Source organism: Rhipicephalus microplus, chromosome 2 (genome assembly GCF_043290135.1).
Source record: "Rhipicephalus microplus isolate Deutch F79 chromosome 2, USDA_Rmic, whole genome shotgun sequence".
NCBI lineage: Eukaryota > Metazoa > Arthropoda > Arachnida > Ixodida > Ixodidae > Rhipicephalus > Rhipicephalus microplus.
This window is the reverse complement of record NC_134701.1, coordinates 68,791,856-68,805,705: the sequence shown is the minus strand read 5'-3', so window position 1 is coordinate 68,805,705 and position 13,850 is coordinate 68,791,856. Positions and strand designations below refer to the sequence as shown.

Below are 13,850 nucleotides of genomic sequence, written 5' to 3'. Positions count from 1 at the left end.
GCAAGATAGCCGCCAATGGGAAACATCAAAAGTGTTTTGGAGGCAAAGCTTCTTAGGCTGTGGGTCGTTCCCTCCTTTATAGTGGTAGTGGAAGCTGGCCCCGGAAACTCCGAAGTTCTGCTGATCACGTGTAGGAGACGAAAAAAGCAATCGCGGCGCGTTGTGGCTTCGAACACCCAGACCTGGTCTACTGACCTCTGCGTTATGTATCACATGGACGCTGCAATTCGCGCTATTGCACCTTCCAGTAGGAACGCCCTTGTGGTGGCCATATTTAAATTCTAAAGTGATCGAATACAACAGCTTTGCGTAATGCTACACATGAGTAAAAAATATGCTCTTATACCAAGTAGTTTTCCCTATACATGCGCTGAAACATTAGTCGCCTGTAATGGTTTTTTCTCAAGCTCACTCGTAGTTATGAGCAGTCTATTGACATCATTATCCTCTTTTCAAAATATATGGTGGCCAACGATAGCAGGGAAAGGGTCGTGGTGAATTTGGATGAGTCTCGAGCTATCTCGTTTCGCTGTATATATTGCAACGGCCACTAAACACACAAAAGCGAAATACACTTTAACATGGCTCTAATCTGGCAGCCATGTCCACCAGCCTCACTGTTCTGAAGACACTTCGTCTGACCTCGCCTGCTCGATCATGAACAACGCACTGTCCCGTTACGCTGCTTTTCCAATAGTGTTCTCTGGAGTTCGAACCTGGTCATCGTAACTTGTCACTTGGCTCCGCGGTCTCTCTACAATCACTTTACTTGTCACCAGCTGTTGAAGAGCAGGTTCCTGCTTGATGTTGTTCAGCTCACGATGAGAGTGACGTATGTTTTCCGCCTCTTTACCGTGCCTTGATGAGGCTGGTGAAACTGGTGGCGATGGCTGCCAGATTAAAGCCGTGTTAAAGTGTATTTTGCTTTTGTGTGTTTAGTGACCATTATGTTTGGTGGCAGCGGTGAGATTCAGCAGCATAGAACACTTGAAGGACCACTTGTCGAAGGACGCACTTGATGATATGTTGGCAATGTATGGCAGAAAGTGGGAGGCCTTGATTGAACAGGTGCGCTTTGACTTGACCAGTAGAAGGAAGTACACTGCTCTTGCCCCCTACTCAGTTGTAGTGGTAGGCACTCAGGACGTCAGAGACTAACGTTTGGTTGCTCAGGAACAAAGCCATGTTTGTTTCAAGAATAAGGCCCGTATTCACAAACGCTCCTCCACTCGGCCCTTCACTCGAAACGCTCAAGTGGCGTTTTCCCATTCACAAACCGCCCTTCACTTGAAACGCTTCCTTCACTTGAAAAAATCTTGAGCCTTTCCTCGAGATTGTCAAAGAAGCGATGGAGCTGCCTTGAATCGTCCCTCGAGTGAAATATTTGCGCCAGCATCGCGTCCATGGCGGAGGCCATCTCACTTTGATGGGGTTTCTCGATCAAGTAGGCTGCCACCACCACGTTCTTTCGACAATGACGGTGCGCGTTTACTACGGAGCTGTCTTCGAACGGTTCAGCGACGGCTACTGTGGCGCCGGGACAAGCGGGCGTGTTGTCAAAAGGAGCACTCACCAGTGCCGTGATGTGTTGCGTTCCGTGCATGAGCCAGTGGACCTGCCTTCGGGTGTGCGTATACCCTTCGTGCGAGTGCTCCATGACTTACTGCGGATTCTAGAGCTTTGAAGTGTTTTGATGAAGCTTGCACACCGCATCAGTTCAAGCGTGATGCGAAAGCTTGACAAGCAAGCGGCATAGCAAACTTTTGATGCGCTGGGTTCACCGTACTTTAGAGTGGCTTCCTTTCCGGTAAACCTTTGCTGCCCTAGCCAAAATTTACGACGAAGCACACCTCCGTCAGACGACCATCTGTACCAATGAGAAGGGAAGGTAAGTTCTCCTGTGTTTTTTTCTGCTTTAGTCAGATTACTATTAAAGACAGTTTAAGAAAAGCACAACACAATACATTGGGCGCAATGAGTGTGCTGCTGTAGCTACTACGCGTGAAACATAGCTTCTACAACATACATTGTCTATGCAGCTCACAATACCAATGAACAACCAAGTACACATTTAGGGGATCAAGCAGATGATCATGCTCTGTGAAACCTGCATGTACGCAAAATTGCGTCGAGTGTCGTATGAAAATGCAAACATATGAAATACAAATACAGCAGATACATAATGAGATTGTTTTTTTTAAATTTAACCCCATTCCTACCCCCCGAAGAAGAATTGCTGGCTATGGCACTGATTCGTGCAATTATATAATGAAATTATATACCCATATGCCTGGTCAGCTGCCCAAGTGCCTGAGCCAAATATGTGTCAAAATAGTCAAAGCTCAATACTTCAACCATGTCTGTTCTTGAACGCGAGACATACCAATGAATGTGTGCAGAGCTAGAATTAAAGAAAAATGCGGCTTTTGTGTCCAAGCTATTACGTTTTTCTAAAAGTATTTCTTGCCTCTGTTGTGCAGGGGACGAGCTGCTGACAGAAGAACACAGAGAAAAGGCCTCCTAGAATCTGCCGTATTATCAAAGCATTGCAGAGTTTGCACACTGTATACAAAAGCACAGAAACAGCAGTGAATGCGTGCAGCTGCACTGCATTAGGCGCGCTATGGTGTCTACTTCCTTAATATTATTTATGATGTCCTCCGAGCTCGTACTTTATCTTTACAGTGTGTAGGTTGCATATGTTTGATTGATGAACACTTTTCATTTGCATTCTTATGTTTGCCACGTTGCTCGTCATCAGCCACATGTAATAAAGGTCCATTTGCCATTCACAACTTCTGTTTTGTTCATTTATCAATACATAATTATCGTCATGTTTGTCTTTTCATGATGAGACAGGACTGCAAAAACCACTTCTCCGATTCTACAGGAAAGCAGTTCTAGGAAAATTAAACTTGTTTTATATAAAGCAGCACCACTCCTCTTCCACGGAACTGAGATGGCATGGTTCTAACTGGTAGACTTGCTAATGATGCAGCAATAGCGTATATTTTATTTACAGGGTTCTGACCACATGTATCTGCGATGACTGCAATATTCTTGAGCATTTTTCGCCGCTTTGTTGCACTGGTCTTCAATAAATCAGCAGAATAATATACGCTGCTCTTGACGACACTTTCTCGAAGGTTGAGAGAACCCACAGGATAGTTTTTAAAACAGAACAGCGCCAAAAGTCAGACGCGGCTTCAATTTTATGATTTCCAAAAAAATTAAACAATCCCATATAATTTATTTTGTGCCGGGGTTTTAGAATACAGCACAGACACCACGATCCATTTCAACAGGTATTTCCAGTAGTTATATTGCAAATAAAATCCAAAACATTAGTGCGGAGGTCATTCATGCAATAACGATTGTGCTTCTGAGCATGCAGATGAAGGAGACGGGAACAAAACTTAAGACGTTGCCGCTGTGTGAACTTGGAGACGGAAGCTACACAAATTTAAAGGTTACTTCTATGCGAATCTGTCAAATTAGACGCATCCACAAATGCAGGGCAAATAGAAAAACAATGCAAAAACAATAACTTATTCCTTGGAAGTTTAAAATGTTAACGTTGACACACACACACACACACCAGTTCCTGTTAGCCGACTATATATGTTACTAAATGAAGAAAACAACTTTAAAATGTATTTTTCGCCAATAGTGAAAGAACGGCACACGATCGCTTTTCTAAACTTGCGTAGCAGTCTAATTCGAACGCTCAGCCACGAGTATAACATGCCTAGTTTTTAACGCTACGCTGGTATAAATTTGAATATCAGTTGCGAGCAACGTGTTTCACATTTCCTATTATACGCAGAGGAACAACTACGAAAGCGACACGGAAAAATTCGCAGGAAATGAGAAAAATAAACGTTGCACAGGCCCCTGAAATTGGGAACTGTGCACGTACTCCCGTAGCGAGAACGAATTTACGTACGAGTAATCATTATACATATTGCGGTGGTGAGTGCTAAAAGCACGCCAACATACTGTGATATATAGTAAAAAATAGTCATTCCACCGCGTTATACATTCAGTGGCTACATTAGTGATCAGAAGGCTCCCAGTAAAGCGAAAGTAAACAAAGCAACAAACCATCTATTACGCTTCCTGTCATCACTCACGTAGTTCGTTAGTCACCCCGGCGAAAGTAGGCTCTCAAACGACACACACGCAAACAGTACCGTAAATATAAACTGCAATTATTAGACGCACACAAGACAAAATAAACTAAGCAGGTACACACGTTCAGCAGCAGACGAAATGCCATCAGCTGTTCGTTCAGCTGCCTGGTTCGACCTTTGCCAGACTTGAAGGAGGGTTTCGCTAACTCTATCAGCACAAGGCTTAGGGAAACAACACTACCACTCTAAATCACGTATTTTGCTGTAATGTCAATTTAGAAAAAAAGAATAACTAAAAAAGGCGCTCTCCTAATGTACGTAGATAGACAATTCTTAACCACAATTGCGAATACTCTCGTTATCAGGCGCTTTTCTCGGCGCATGCAGTTCACTCAAGTGAAGAGAGCATTTCCAAGGCCTCCCTCGGTGAAGGAAGTATGGAGGAGCGTTCATGAAACGCAGCGGCCCCTTGAGTGGAGGAGCACGCTCCACCTTGACATCGTCAAGTCGAGGGGAGCCCTTGAGTGAAGGTGCGTTTGTGAATACGGGCATAAGTCAAGCGTGTGCCAAGATGAACCGATGTGCTGTGTCGGCAGTGTGTGTAATGTTGAGGAGGACGCATGCGGAGAATGATGTCGAAACGAGTGCAACAATGTCAAAAAAACGAAGGAGATGGCCGTATGCGAAATGACACCCCTCAGCTTTGTTGAGAGCAGCAGTTCGGAGAATCTGGTGAATGCGAATTGCACAAGCAGAGAAGCACGATGCAGGCGCTGAATAAAGAAGAAAAAAACTTGACGACTTTGCTGAAGGACATTTCCAGAGCCTGGCGTTTCTTTCTTATGACTTTCCCTCACAGCCGGGACCAATCACACTGATTGTGCAAGACACATTAAAGAACCTGTGCTTTGAGCTACGGCGTCAACCATGAAATTCAAACCAGGAGCCCAAGCATCTGTTTCGCTCAGTTCAAACAGATTTCCGGAAATCACCGAAGACAGGCGGCTATGGAACCTGTGCGTCGAACGTTAGATTATGAGGGCACGGAACACGCTAAAGAGGCGGAAGACTTACGTCACTCTCATCGTGAGCTGAACAATATCAAGAAGGGCCTTGCTCTTCAACAGCTGGTGACAAGTAAAATGATTTTGGAGAAACCACCGAATTCAGAGACAAGTTACGAGGAGCAGGTTCGCACTTCAGAAAACACCATTGAAAAAGCAGGGCGACGGGACAGTGTGGTGTTCATAATCCGGCAGGTGAAGTCACGTACGGTGCAGCACAAGATTCTCCCCAAACTCACGGTTGTCGACAACAGCGTTTTCCACAACGGCCTGCGTCTTGAGAATGAAGACGGTCCGTCATCGCAAAGACCGTCCACTGCGTTCAGTGCAGCACCATGTACTGCACCTTGGTCAAAAACGTAAGTAGAACTGCCCTCAAGGAACAATAGTATCTCCCACCCTCTTCCTCTTCCTCCATCCTCTTCGGTGCAAATATGTTATGGGGTGAATTGATGAGTACTGGGATATTAGCAGAGGAAAGGGTCAGGACAGAGAACGAGGAAGACGAAGTGTTTTGAGAACAGTGAGGCTCGTGGCAACGGCTGCCAGAATAAATCCGCGTTAAAGTGTATTTCGCTTTTGTGTGTTTAGTTGCCATTACAAAATTTTGAGCCACTGCCGGCCAACACACTCTTTTTCGTTCTGTTTATTTAGACTCTTGCTTCGCGAAGTGCGCTAAAGTGACTTCAAGAAAACGAAAGTACCATTGAAGCTTTCATCATTGAACACCCGTTTCAAGCACGTGAATTGTCGGCCGGTGAGCGAAAAAGTTGTGTTTTTTTTAAGGAATGGTTACCTGCTGGGCTAGTTGGCTCATCTCAACAGACGTAGTTTTTTTTTTCAATGACTGCGTAAGCGTCACACAGCGGCAGCCTATTGCAATACTAGTTTTAAATATTTCAGGGGCGAAGCTTTATGATTTGGCACCCATTCGTCCTTCGTAGTCGTAGTGGTAGTGTGTAACAAGTGTTACATTTGGACCTCCAAGGTGGTGCCGGTAAAAAATTTCTTCTGTGCGTTGTCGAACATTGAAAAATTCGCAGCGTGCGGGTTAACTAAAAGCCGAATGCTTCTGTCTCTCCTTCCCTATTAGCAGTCATTGGCATGTACATTGAGCACTATTTAACAAGAAAGGATTGCTACGTTATACTCGGTGGGTGTAACTTCCTCAGTTTTAGAAAGGTTTAGCCAGCGTTAAGCCGCAGTGCCATGAATACAATGAACTAGTATATACCATGAACTCGAGGTGGTTAGAAGTGTGAAGTAGACCGGAAGCGCAAGTCGTAAGAAAGCGTGCGTGTGCCACCTCTCGTTTAGTCCTTGGAATGTCCGCTAGATGGCGGTGCTTCTATATGGGAATTATTATTCATGATGTACGTACAAGTATTAGAGGCAAAATTAGAGGGAAGTGGACTAGGCTTCAACCTCTATTTGGTCAAACAAGAAAAACTTATTGATCAGGCACTACCAGCATTAATGTACGCAGATGATATAGTGCTAATGGCCAACAACAAGGAAGATTTGCAGAGATTGATGGACATTTGCGGTAATGAGGGAGATAGGTTAGATTTTAGATTCAGTAAGGAAAAATAGGCAGTCATGATTTTCAATGACAACGAAGGTAGTGAGCTTAGAATACAGGAGGTAACGCTAGAAATAACAGATAAATACAAATATCTGGGTGTATGGATAAGCAATGGGACCGAGTATCTGAGGAAACACGAAATATACGTGACGACTAAAGGTAACAGGAATGCAGCAGTCATGAAAAATAGGGCACTATAGAATTACAATAGGTATGATGTTGTGAGAGGAATATGAAAAGGGGTCATGGTTCCTGGGCTGACGTTCGGCAATGCGGTCTTGTGCATGAGATCAGAAGTTCAAGCAAGATTAGAAATTAAGCAACGTGGAATAGGTAGGCTTGCTTTAGGAGCTCACGGGAATACACCAAATCAGGGAGTACAAGGTGATATGGGATGGACATCATTTGAGGGCATGGAAGCTAGCAGCAAGATAATATTTGAGAAGCGATTCAGAGAAATGGGAGAGGAGCGTTGGGCTAGGAAGGTTTTCAGCTACTTGTACATGAAGAATGTCGATACAAAATGGAGGAAGCGAACCAGGAAGTTGACTGGTAAATACTTAGAAAACAGCAGGTGGCCAAACCAAAAAGAACTATCGGTTAAGAAGAAAGTGAAGGAAACGGAGACTGACATGTGGAGAATGGGCATGATTAAAAAGTCCGCACTAGAGATCTATCGAACTTTTAAGCAGGAAGTTGCCAAGGAAAGGATCTATGATAATACTCGGGGTAGTTCTCTACTGTTTGAGGCCAGGACGGGAGTACTGCGAACCAAGACATATTGGGCCAAATACGAAGGTGTAGACACAGTATGCAGTGCGTGTGGAGAGGAAAAAAAACTGCCGAACACATGATAATGTTCTGTAAAGGGCTTCACCCTATAGTTCAGGATGATGGCGCAGAGTTTTTCAAAGCACTGGGGTTTAGGGACCGGGAGGCCAAAATAGACTTTAAGCAAGTAGACTTAACTAGAAGGAGGCTATCTGATTGGTGGCTAAAGTCAAGGCACGAGTGAAATTTAAACTCTTCACTGCAAAGTACGAATCCTCAAACTCACTTTTTAAGGAAAAAAAATAAATATAGTTTTTGGTTCATTAGGTTTTACGGCTTGGTGGCGCTAGCCACCGCCCGATCTAAAAGGTACAGCCATATCTATCCATCCATCCATCCAATATATGATGAAAAGATGCGATATGGTGGTACTTGGAGTATTGAATAGATGAACGAACGGACACACAGGCAGATGCATGGATGGACGCATGAACGTGCGCAGGGGCGCATGGATGGACGGGCGCATGCATGGACGCATGAACAGGCGCACGCACGGACGGGCGGAAGTACGTATGGATGGTCACACAGACGCACGCATTGACGGACGGAAGCAAGATCAAATGGATGGACGAATGCTTCCCCCCACTCTCAGTCATTCACTTCGTGGATATGCTGCCAATTTTTTTACGTGTCGAAGTCTGTCACCAGAAAAACTTGCATTACTTGCGGCATCGCTTCGCGTGGGAGAGTGTCGCTGACTCCATAAGAATTTTTCAAATTTTAACACAGTTAACACTAGTCAGACCATTGTGATAAAACAATGCAAATTCCTCAGGGGGTGACTGTCTTGGTCATGGAAGTGTCGTCGCGTCGTGTTCTCTCACCACGGCTCCGGCTTTCCCTTTCCACCACGTTTCGGAGACCGTGAACGTACACCGAAGGCATTGTTCCCAGCGAGCGGTTCACGTTGGCAGGCGTATGCTGAATGTGCCAAGACTCGAGCAAGAGCCTCTTTCCCAGATTCCGTTCTGTTTAAATAACAGAAGCGCCGTCTAAGTCAATTTTATGGTCGTGCTTCTCGCAGTGCTCCGCCAGAGCGCTACGTTGCACTTCCATCTTCCTGACGTCGTTCTTGTGTTGGCGCATTCTTTCCGGGAAACACTTGCTCTCGCCTATGTAGCAGGCTGGACACCCAGAACACGACACTTTGTAGACAACGCCCGGGTGTAGCTGCCTCGGAGGTCGGTCTTTCGGCCGCGGTAGCAAGCGAGCGAGCGTCGAAACAGGTTTATGGATTACCGTGACCCCGGCTTTTCCTAGGACTCTCGAGAGCTGTTCACTTATGCCCGGCACATATCGAATGGCGACGCGGTTGTTTGGCGCCTTCGTTTCTCTCGTGTGCGGTGGTGTGGCCAGGGCGGAAAGGGGGTCGGGCGGTGTGTCGCTTGCAGGTGTCTTTCCGCGGTGCGGTGGTTGTCGTCTGGACAAACGGCGTGACGCCCGGCGGATGAACGCTTCTGTGTAGCCATTCCATCGTAGCTCGGCGACAATCCTCTTTTCTTCTTTCTTCCTCTCACCTTCCGACGTGCAGATTACTCGTGCACGTGAAAGGAGTGCCGAAACCACTGAAGCTTTGTGGGCAGTTGGATGACAGGACGCAAAATGCAAGTACCTGCCGGTGTGAGTTGGCTTTCTATACACCGAAAAGGTCATGCGCTCGCCCTGTCGTCTGACTAAAACATCGAGAAACGGAAGCGCCCCATCTCGCTCTCGTTCCACCGTGAACTGTATCGCTTGGTCGATGGAGTTTAGATGTTCGAGAAAGCTGTCTACTGCTGCCTTCTTTATTATGCTAAAACAGTCATCCACGTACCTCACAAATACTTTCGGCCTGTCAATAAAGGAGCCCAGTGCCGTCTCTTCTATGTGTTCCATTGTGAGGTTCGCAGGCGTAACGGAGATCGCCGCTCCCATCGCGGTCCCGCTGGCTTGTCTGTAGAAGCTCCCGTTGACGCTGAAATACGTCCCCTTGAGGCAGTATTCCAGTAGGCGACACAGTTCGTCGACGCCCAGGCAGGTTCTTTCATCCAAGAGCTCGTCTTGGTTCAACGCTGCTCGTGCGCTAGATACCGCTAGTGCTACGGGCACACTGGTGAACAGGGACACGACGTCGAACGAGACGAAGCACTCATCGCTGCTCACGGTCACATCTCTCATGCGCTCCAAGAAGTGGCTGGCGTCGCGTATGTGGGTTGGTGTTTGCCCCACGAGCGGCGCGAGAGTCCGGTGGAGATACTTGGACAGCGCCCGGAGTGGAGATGTTGTAAAATCCACGATAGGACGGAGAGGAACTGTGGGCTTGTGGGTCTTGGGAAGCCCGTAAAATCCTGATGCAGAGCCGTTCCGGCAGATGAGCTGGAGTTATGTGTTTCTCGCCTTCGGGTGCGCACGTCAGGAAGATGGAAGTGCAACGTAGCGCTCTGGCGGAGCACTGCGAGAAGCACGACCATAAAATTGACTTACACGGCGCTTCTGTTATTGAAACAGAACGGAATTTGGGAAAGAGGCTCTTGCTCGAGTCTTGGCACATTCAGCATACGCCTGCCAACGTGAACCGCTCGCTGGGAACAATGCCTTCGGTGTACGTTCACGGTCTCCGAAACGTGGTGGAAAGGGAAAGCCGGAGCCGTGGTGAGAGAACACGACGCGACGACACTTCCATGACCAAGACAGTCCCCCCCTGAGGAAGGGACCGAGTCGGTCTCGAAACGTCGGGCTCTATTTGAACTGTGGCTGGAGCAATTTCAATTTTCCAAGCTTTTCTACCCAGCCAGACAGATTGCTGTCTAAATGTTTACGTTTAAGTCATTATGCAGTGACTTCGGTCAGGAAGCAGCGCTCCTCGCAAAGCGGTACGTGAACGTAGCACGCGGCGTCACGACCTACCGCAACCATCTCGACTTCACGAGGACCTGTCGGGAGAGGAACGTGATACCACGAAGCCTTCAGCTCAAACGCCTGGTGCACACGGCGGAGGGCAACAAGATCATCGCACAAGATGAACGGCGGCTACTAAACGCCCGAATCCATGAGTGCCACAGCGTCATCAAGAAGAAGGAATTAGACCTGTTCTTTTTACGACGGCAACTTCAACATCGACTGCCCGACATCTTTCCGTCACTGGAGGAGTTCGCACGAAATGTGGCTGCAACAACAGCGCAGAAACAACAAGCGACCCACAAAAGTAAGCTTGCGACTCTTCAAGGGGAAAAACACCACTACAGTCCTGACAACGAGAATTTCGTCGTCAATCTGTCCTCCAAACAACTCTCCCCGACAGAGCACAGCGTGCTGGCAAAGGGACACAACTTCAACACGACCACGACACGTCCGTCCCTGCCGAAGATCATCGCGGCTACGGAGGAAGGCATAAGGCGACTCGACAGCGGCATTCGGGAGAACGTGCGTCTCAAGGCTATCGGCGTACTATCAAAATTAGGAAAGCGCCGTGAGCACAACCTGTCGAGAGAGGAGTGTAAGGCGATCCATGCGCTCCGAAATGATGATAAGGTTGTCATCCTCCCGGCCGACAAAGGGAACGCAATGGTCCTGCTCGACAGGGAGGCATACAACGACAAAGTGCGAGACCTGCTGGACAGTCCGGCCTACGAAAAGCTGACGAAGGAGCCCACACCAAGTGTCCAAAGGGAAATGAAAAAGCTCCTGGCGGATATCTTTAAAGCGCACCCGAAGGCGAGAAACACATACCTCCAGCTCATCTGCCGGAACGGCTCTGCACCAGGATTTTACGGGCTTCCCAAGACCCACAAGCCCACAGTTCCGCTCCGTCCTATCGTGGATTTTACAACATCTCCACTCCGGGCGCTGTCCAAGTATCTCCACCGGACTCTCGCGCCGCTCGTGGGGCAAACACCAACCCACATACGCGACGCCAGCCACTTCTTGGAGCGCATGAGAGATGTGACCGTGAGCAGCGATGAGTGCTTCGTCTCGTTCGAAGTCGTGTCCCTGTTCACCAGTGTGCCCGTAGCACTAGCGGTATCTAGCGCACGAGCAGCGTTGAACCAAGACGAGCTCTTGGATGAAAGAACCTTCCTGGGCGTCGACGAACTGTGTCGCCTACTGGAATACTGCCTCAAGGGGACGTACTTCAGCGTCAACGGGAGCTTCTACAGACAAGCCAGCGGGACCGCGATGGGAGCGGCGATCTCCGTTACGGCTGCGAACCTCACAATGGAACACATACAAGAGACGGCACTGGGCTCCTTTATTGACAGGCCAAAAGTATTTGTGAGGTACGTGGATGACTGTTTTTGCATAATAAAGAAGGCAGCAGTAGACAGCTTCCTCGAACATCTAAACTCCATCGACCAAGCGATACAGTTCACGGTAGAACGAGAGCGAGACGGGGCGCTTCCGTTTCTCGATGTTTTAGTCAGACGACAGGGCGAGCGCATGACCTTTTCGGTGTATAGAAAGCCAACTCACACCGGCAGGTATTTGCATTTTGCGTCCTGTCATCCAACTGCCCACAAAGCTTCAGTGGTTTCGGCACTCCTTTCACGTGCACGAGTAATCTGCACGTCGGAAGGTGAGAGGAAGAAAGAAGAAAAGAGGATTGTTGCCGAGCTACGAAGGAATGGCTACACAGAAGCGTTCATCCGCCGGGCGTCACGCCGTTTGTCGAGACGACAACCACCGCACCGCGGGAAGACACCTGCAAGCGACACACCGCCCGACCCCCTTTCCGCCCTGGCCACACCACCGCACACGAGAGAAACGAAGGCGCCAAACAACCGCGTCGCCATTCCATATGTGCCGGGCTTACGTGAACAGCTCTCGAGAGTCCTAGGAAAAGCCGGGGTCACGGTAATCCATAAACCTGTTTCGACGCTCGCTCGCTTGCTACCGCGGCCGAAAGACCGACCTCCGAGGGAGCTACACCCGGGCGTTGTCTACAAAGTGTCGTGTTCTGGGTGTCCAGCCTGCTACATAGGCGAGAGCAAGTGTTTCCCGGAAAGAATGCGCCAACACAAGAGCGACGTCAGGAAGATGGAAGTGCAACGTAGCGCTCTGGCGGAGCACTGCGAGAAGCACGTCCATAAAATTGACTTAGACGGCGCTTCTGTTATTGAAACAGAACGGAATTTGGGAAAGAGGCTCTTGCTCGAGTCTTGGCACATTCAGCATACGCCTGCCATCGTGAACCGCTCGCTGGGAACAATGCCTTCGGTGTACGTTCACGGTCTCCGAAACGTGGTGGAAAGGGAAAGCCGGAGCCGTGGTGAGAGAACACGACGCGACGACACTTCCATGACCAAGACAGTCACCCCCTGAGGAAGGGACCGAGTCGGTCTCGAAACGTCGGGCTCTATTTGAACTGTGGCTGGAGCAATTTCAATTTTCTAAACTTTTCTACCCAGCCAGACAGATTTCTGTCAAAATGTTTACGTTTAAAACAATGCAAATACATCACTGTCACTTCGCACATCTCCTCTTAGCTAGCTCATTATTAGCGCAGAAAGCCTTCGAGTTCATAGTTTACCACAGTCGAACTTGAGAAGCATAACATATTAATGGGCGTGGTTTCGCTATACTGTAACGAATGAAGCGTCTTTTAAATCAGAAATACTTCTTTTTCTGCCACAGCCTACTGGGCTACCTCACATGGAAGCAGCTGTGTACAATTGGAAAGATACCTGCTACATGACATGACTTGTTAAAAAGCAGGGACAAGTGATACATGTGTTATGAGGTATCATTGCATATATGCATAACATAATGCTGTTTGCCAGTTAACTAAGTTTATATGTTTACTTTGAAAATTTTATGCACTGATTATGCTTACCATTATCTGATGATGCTGCCTCTTTTTTCAGACTGCCATGCATCGACAGGATGACTACTTCCGAATGTCCACTCCACAAGCACCTTGAAACATCTGAACGTGCACCACAACAGGTAATCTCGAACCTCACACTTGAAAAGATAGGAATGTGTTTGTGAATGTTTTACCGCGCATCTCGAGGAGGGGTTCTTTTGATTGGCCGCAAGCACTGGCTGTATACCGTGTTATGGAAGCGGCACCTAAATAGCGTTGAAACTGGAAAACAACCTCTGTACATTTGTTAGAATATGTGGCAATGCTGACATCTAGAACACAGGTTTAATACCGTCCACAGTGGCCACATTTTGATGGGTGTAAATTGCAAAGAAGCTCGTGTGCTGAGTGCTTGTTCGATTCCCCTGCACCATATATTTATTTTACGAGGTGCT

The 13,850-nt window shown here is 47.8% G+C and overlaps 1 protein-coding gene across 1 annotated transcript; it reads left to right on the top strand.

The window, feature by feature from the left end:
• The first annotated feature begins 10,403 nt into the window (after positions 1 to 10,403).
• On the top strand, positions 10,404 to 13,510 carry LOC142789638 (uncharacterized). The gene is made up of 2 exons (XM_075885002.1): positions 10,404 to 11,474; positions 13,454 to 13,510. The coding sequence occupies exons 1-2, from the start codon at positions 10,404 to 10,406 to the stop codon at positions 13,508 to 13,510; spliced, it is 1,128 nt and encodes a 375-aa protein (XP_075741117.1).
• The last annotated feature ends 340 nt before the right edge of the window (positions 13,511 to 13,850 follow it).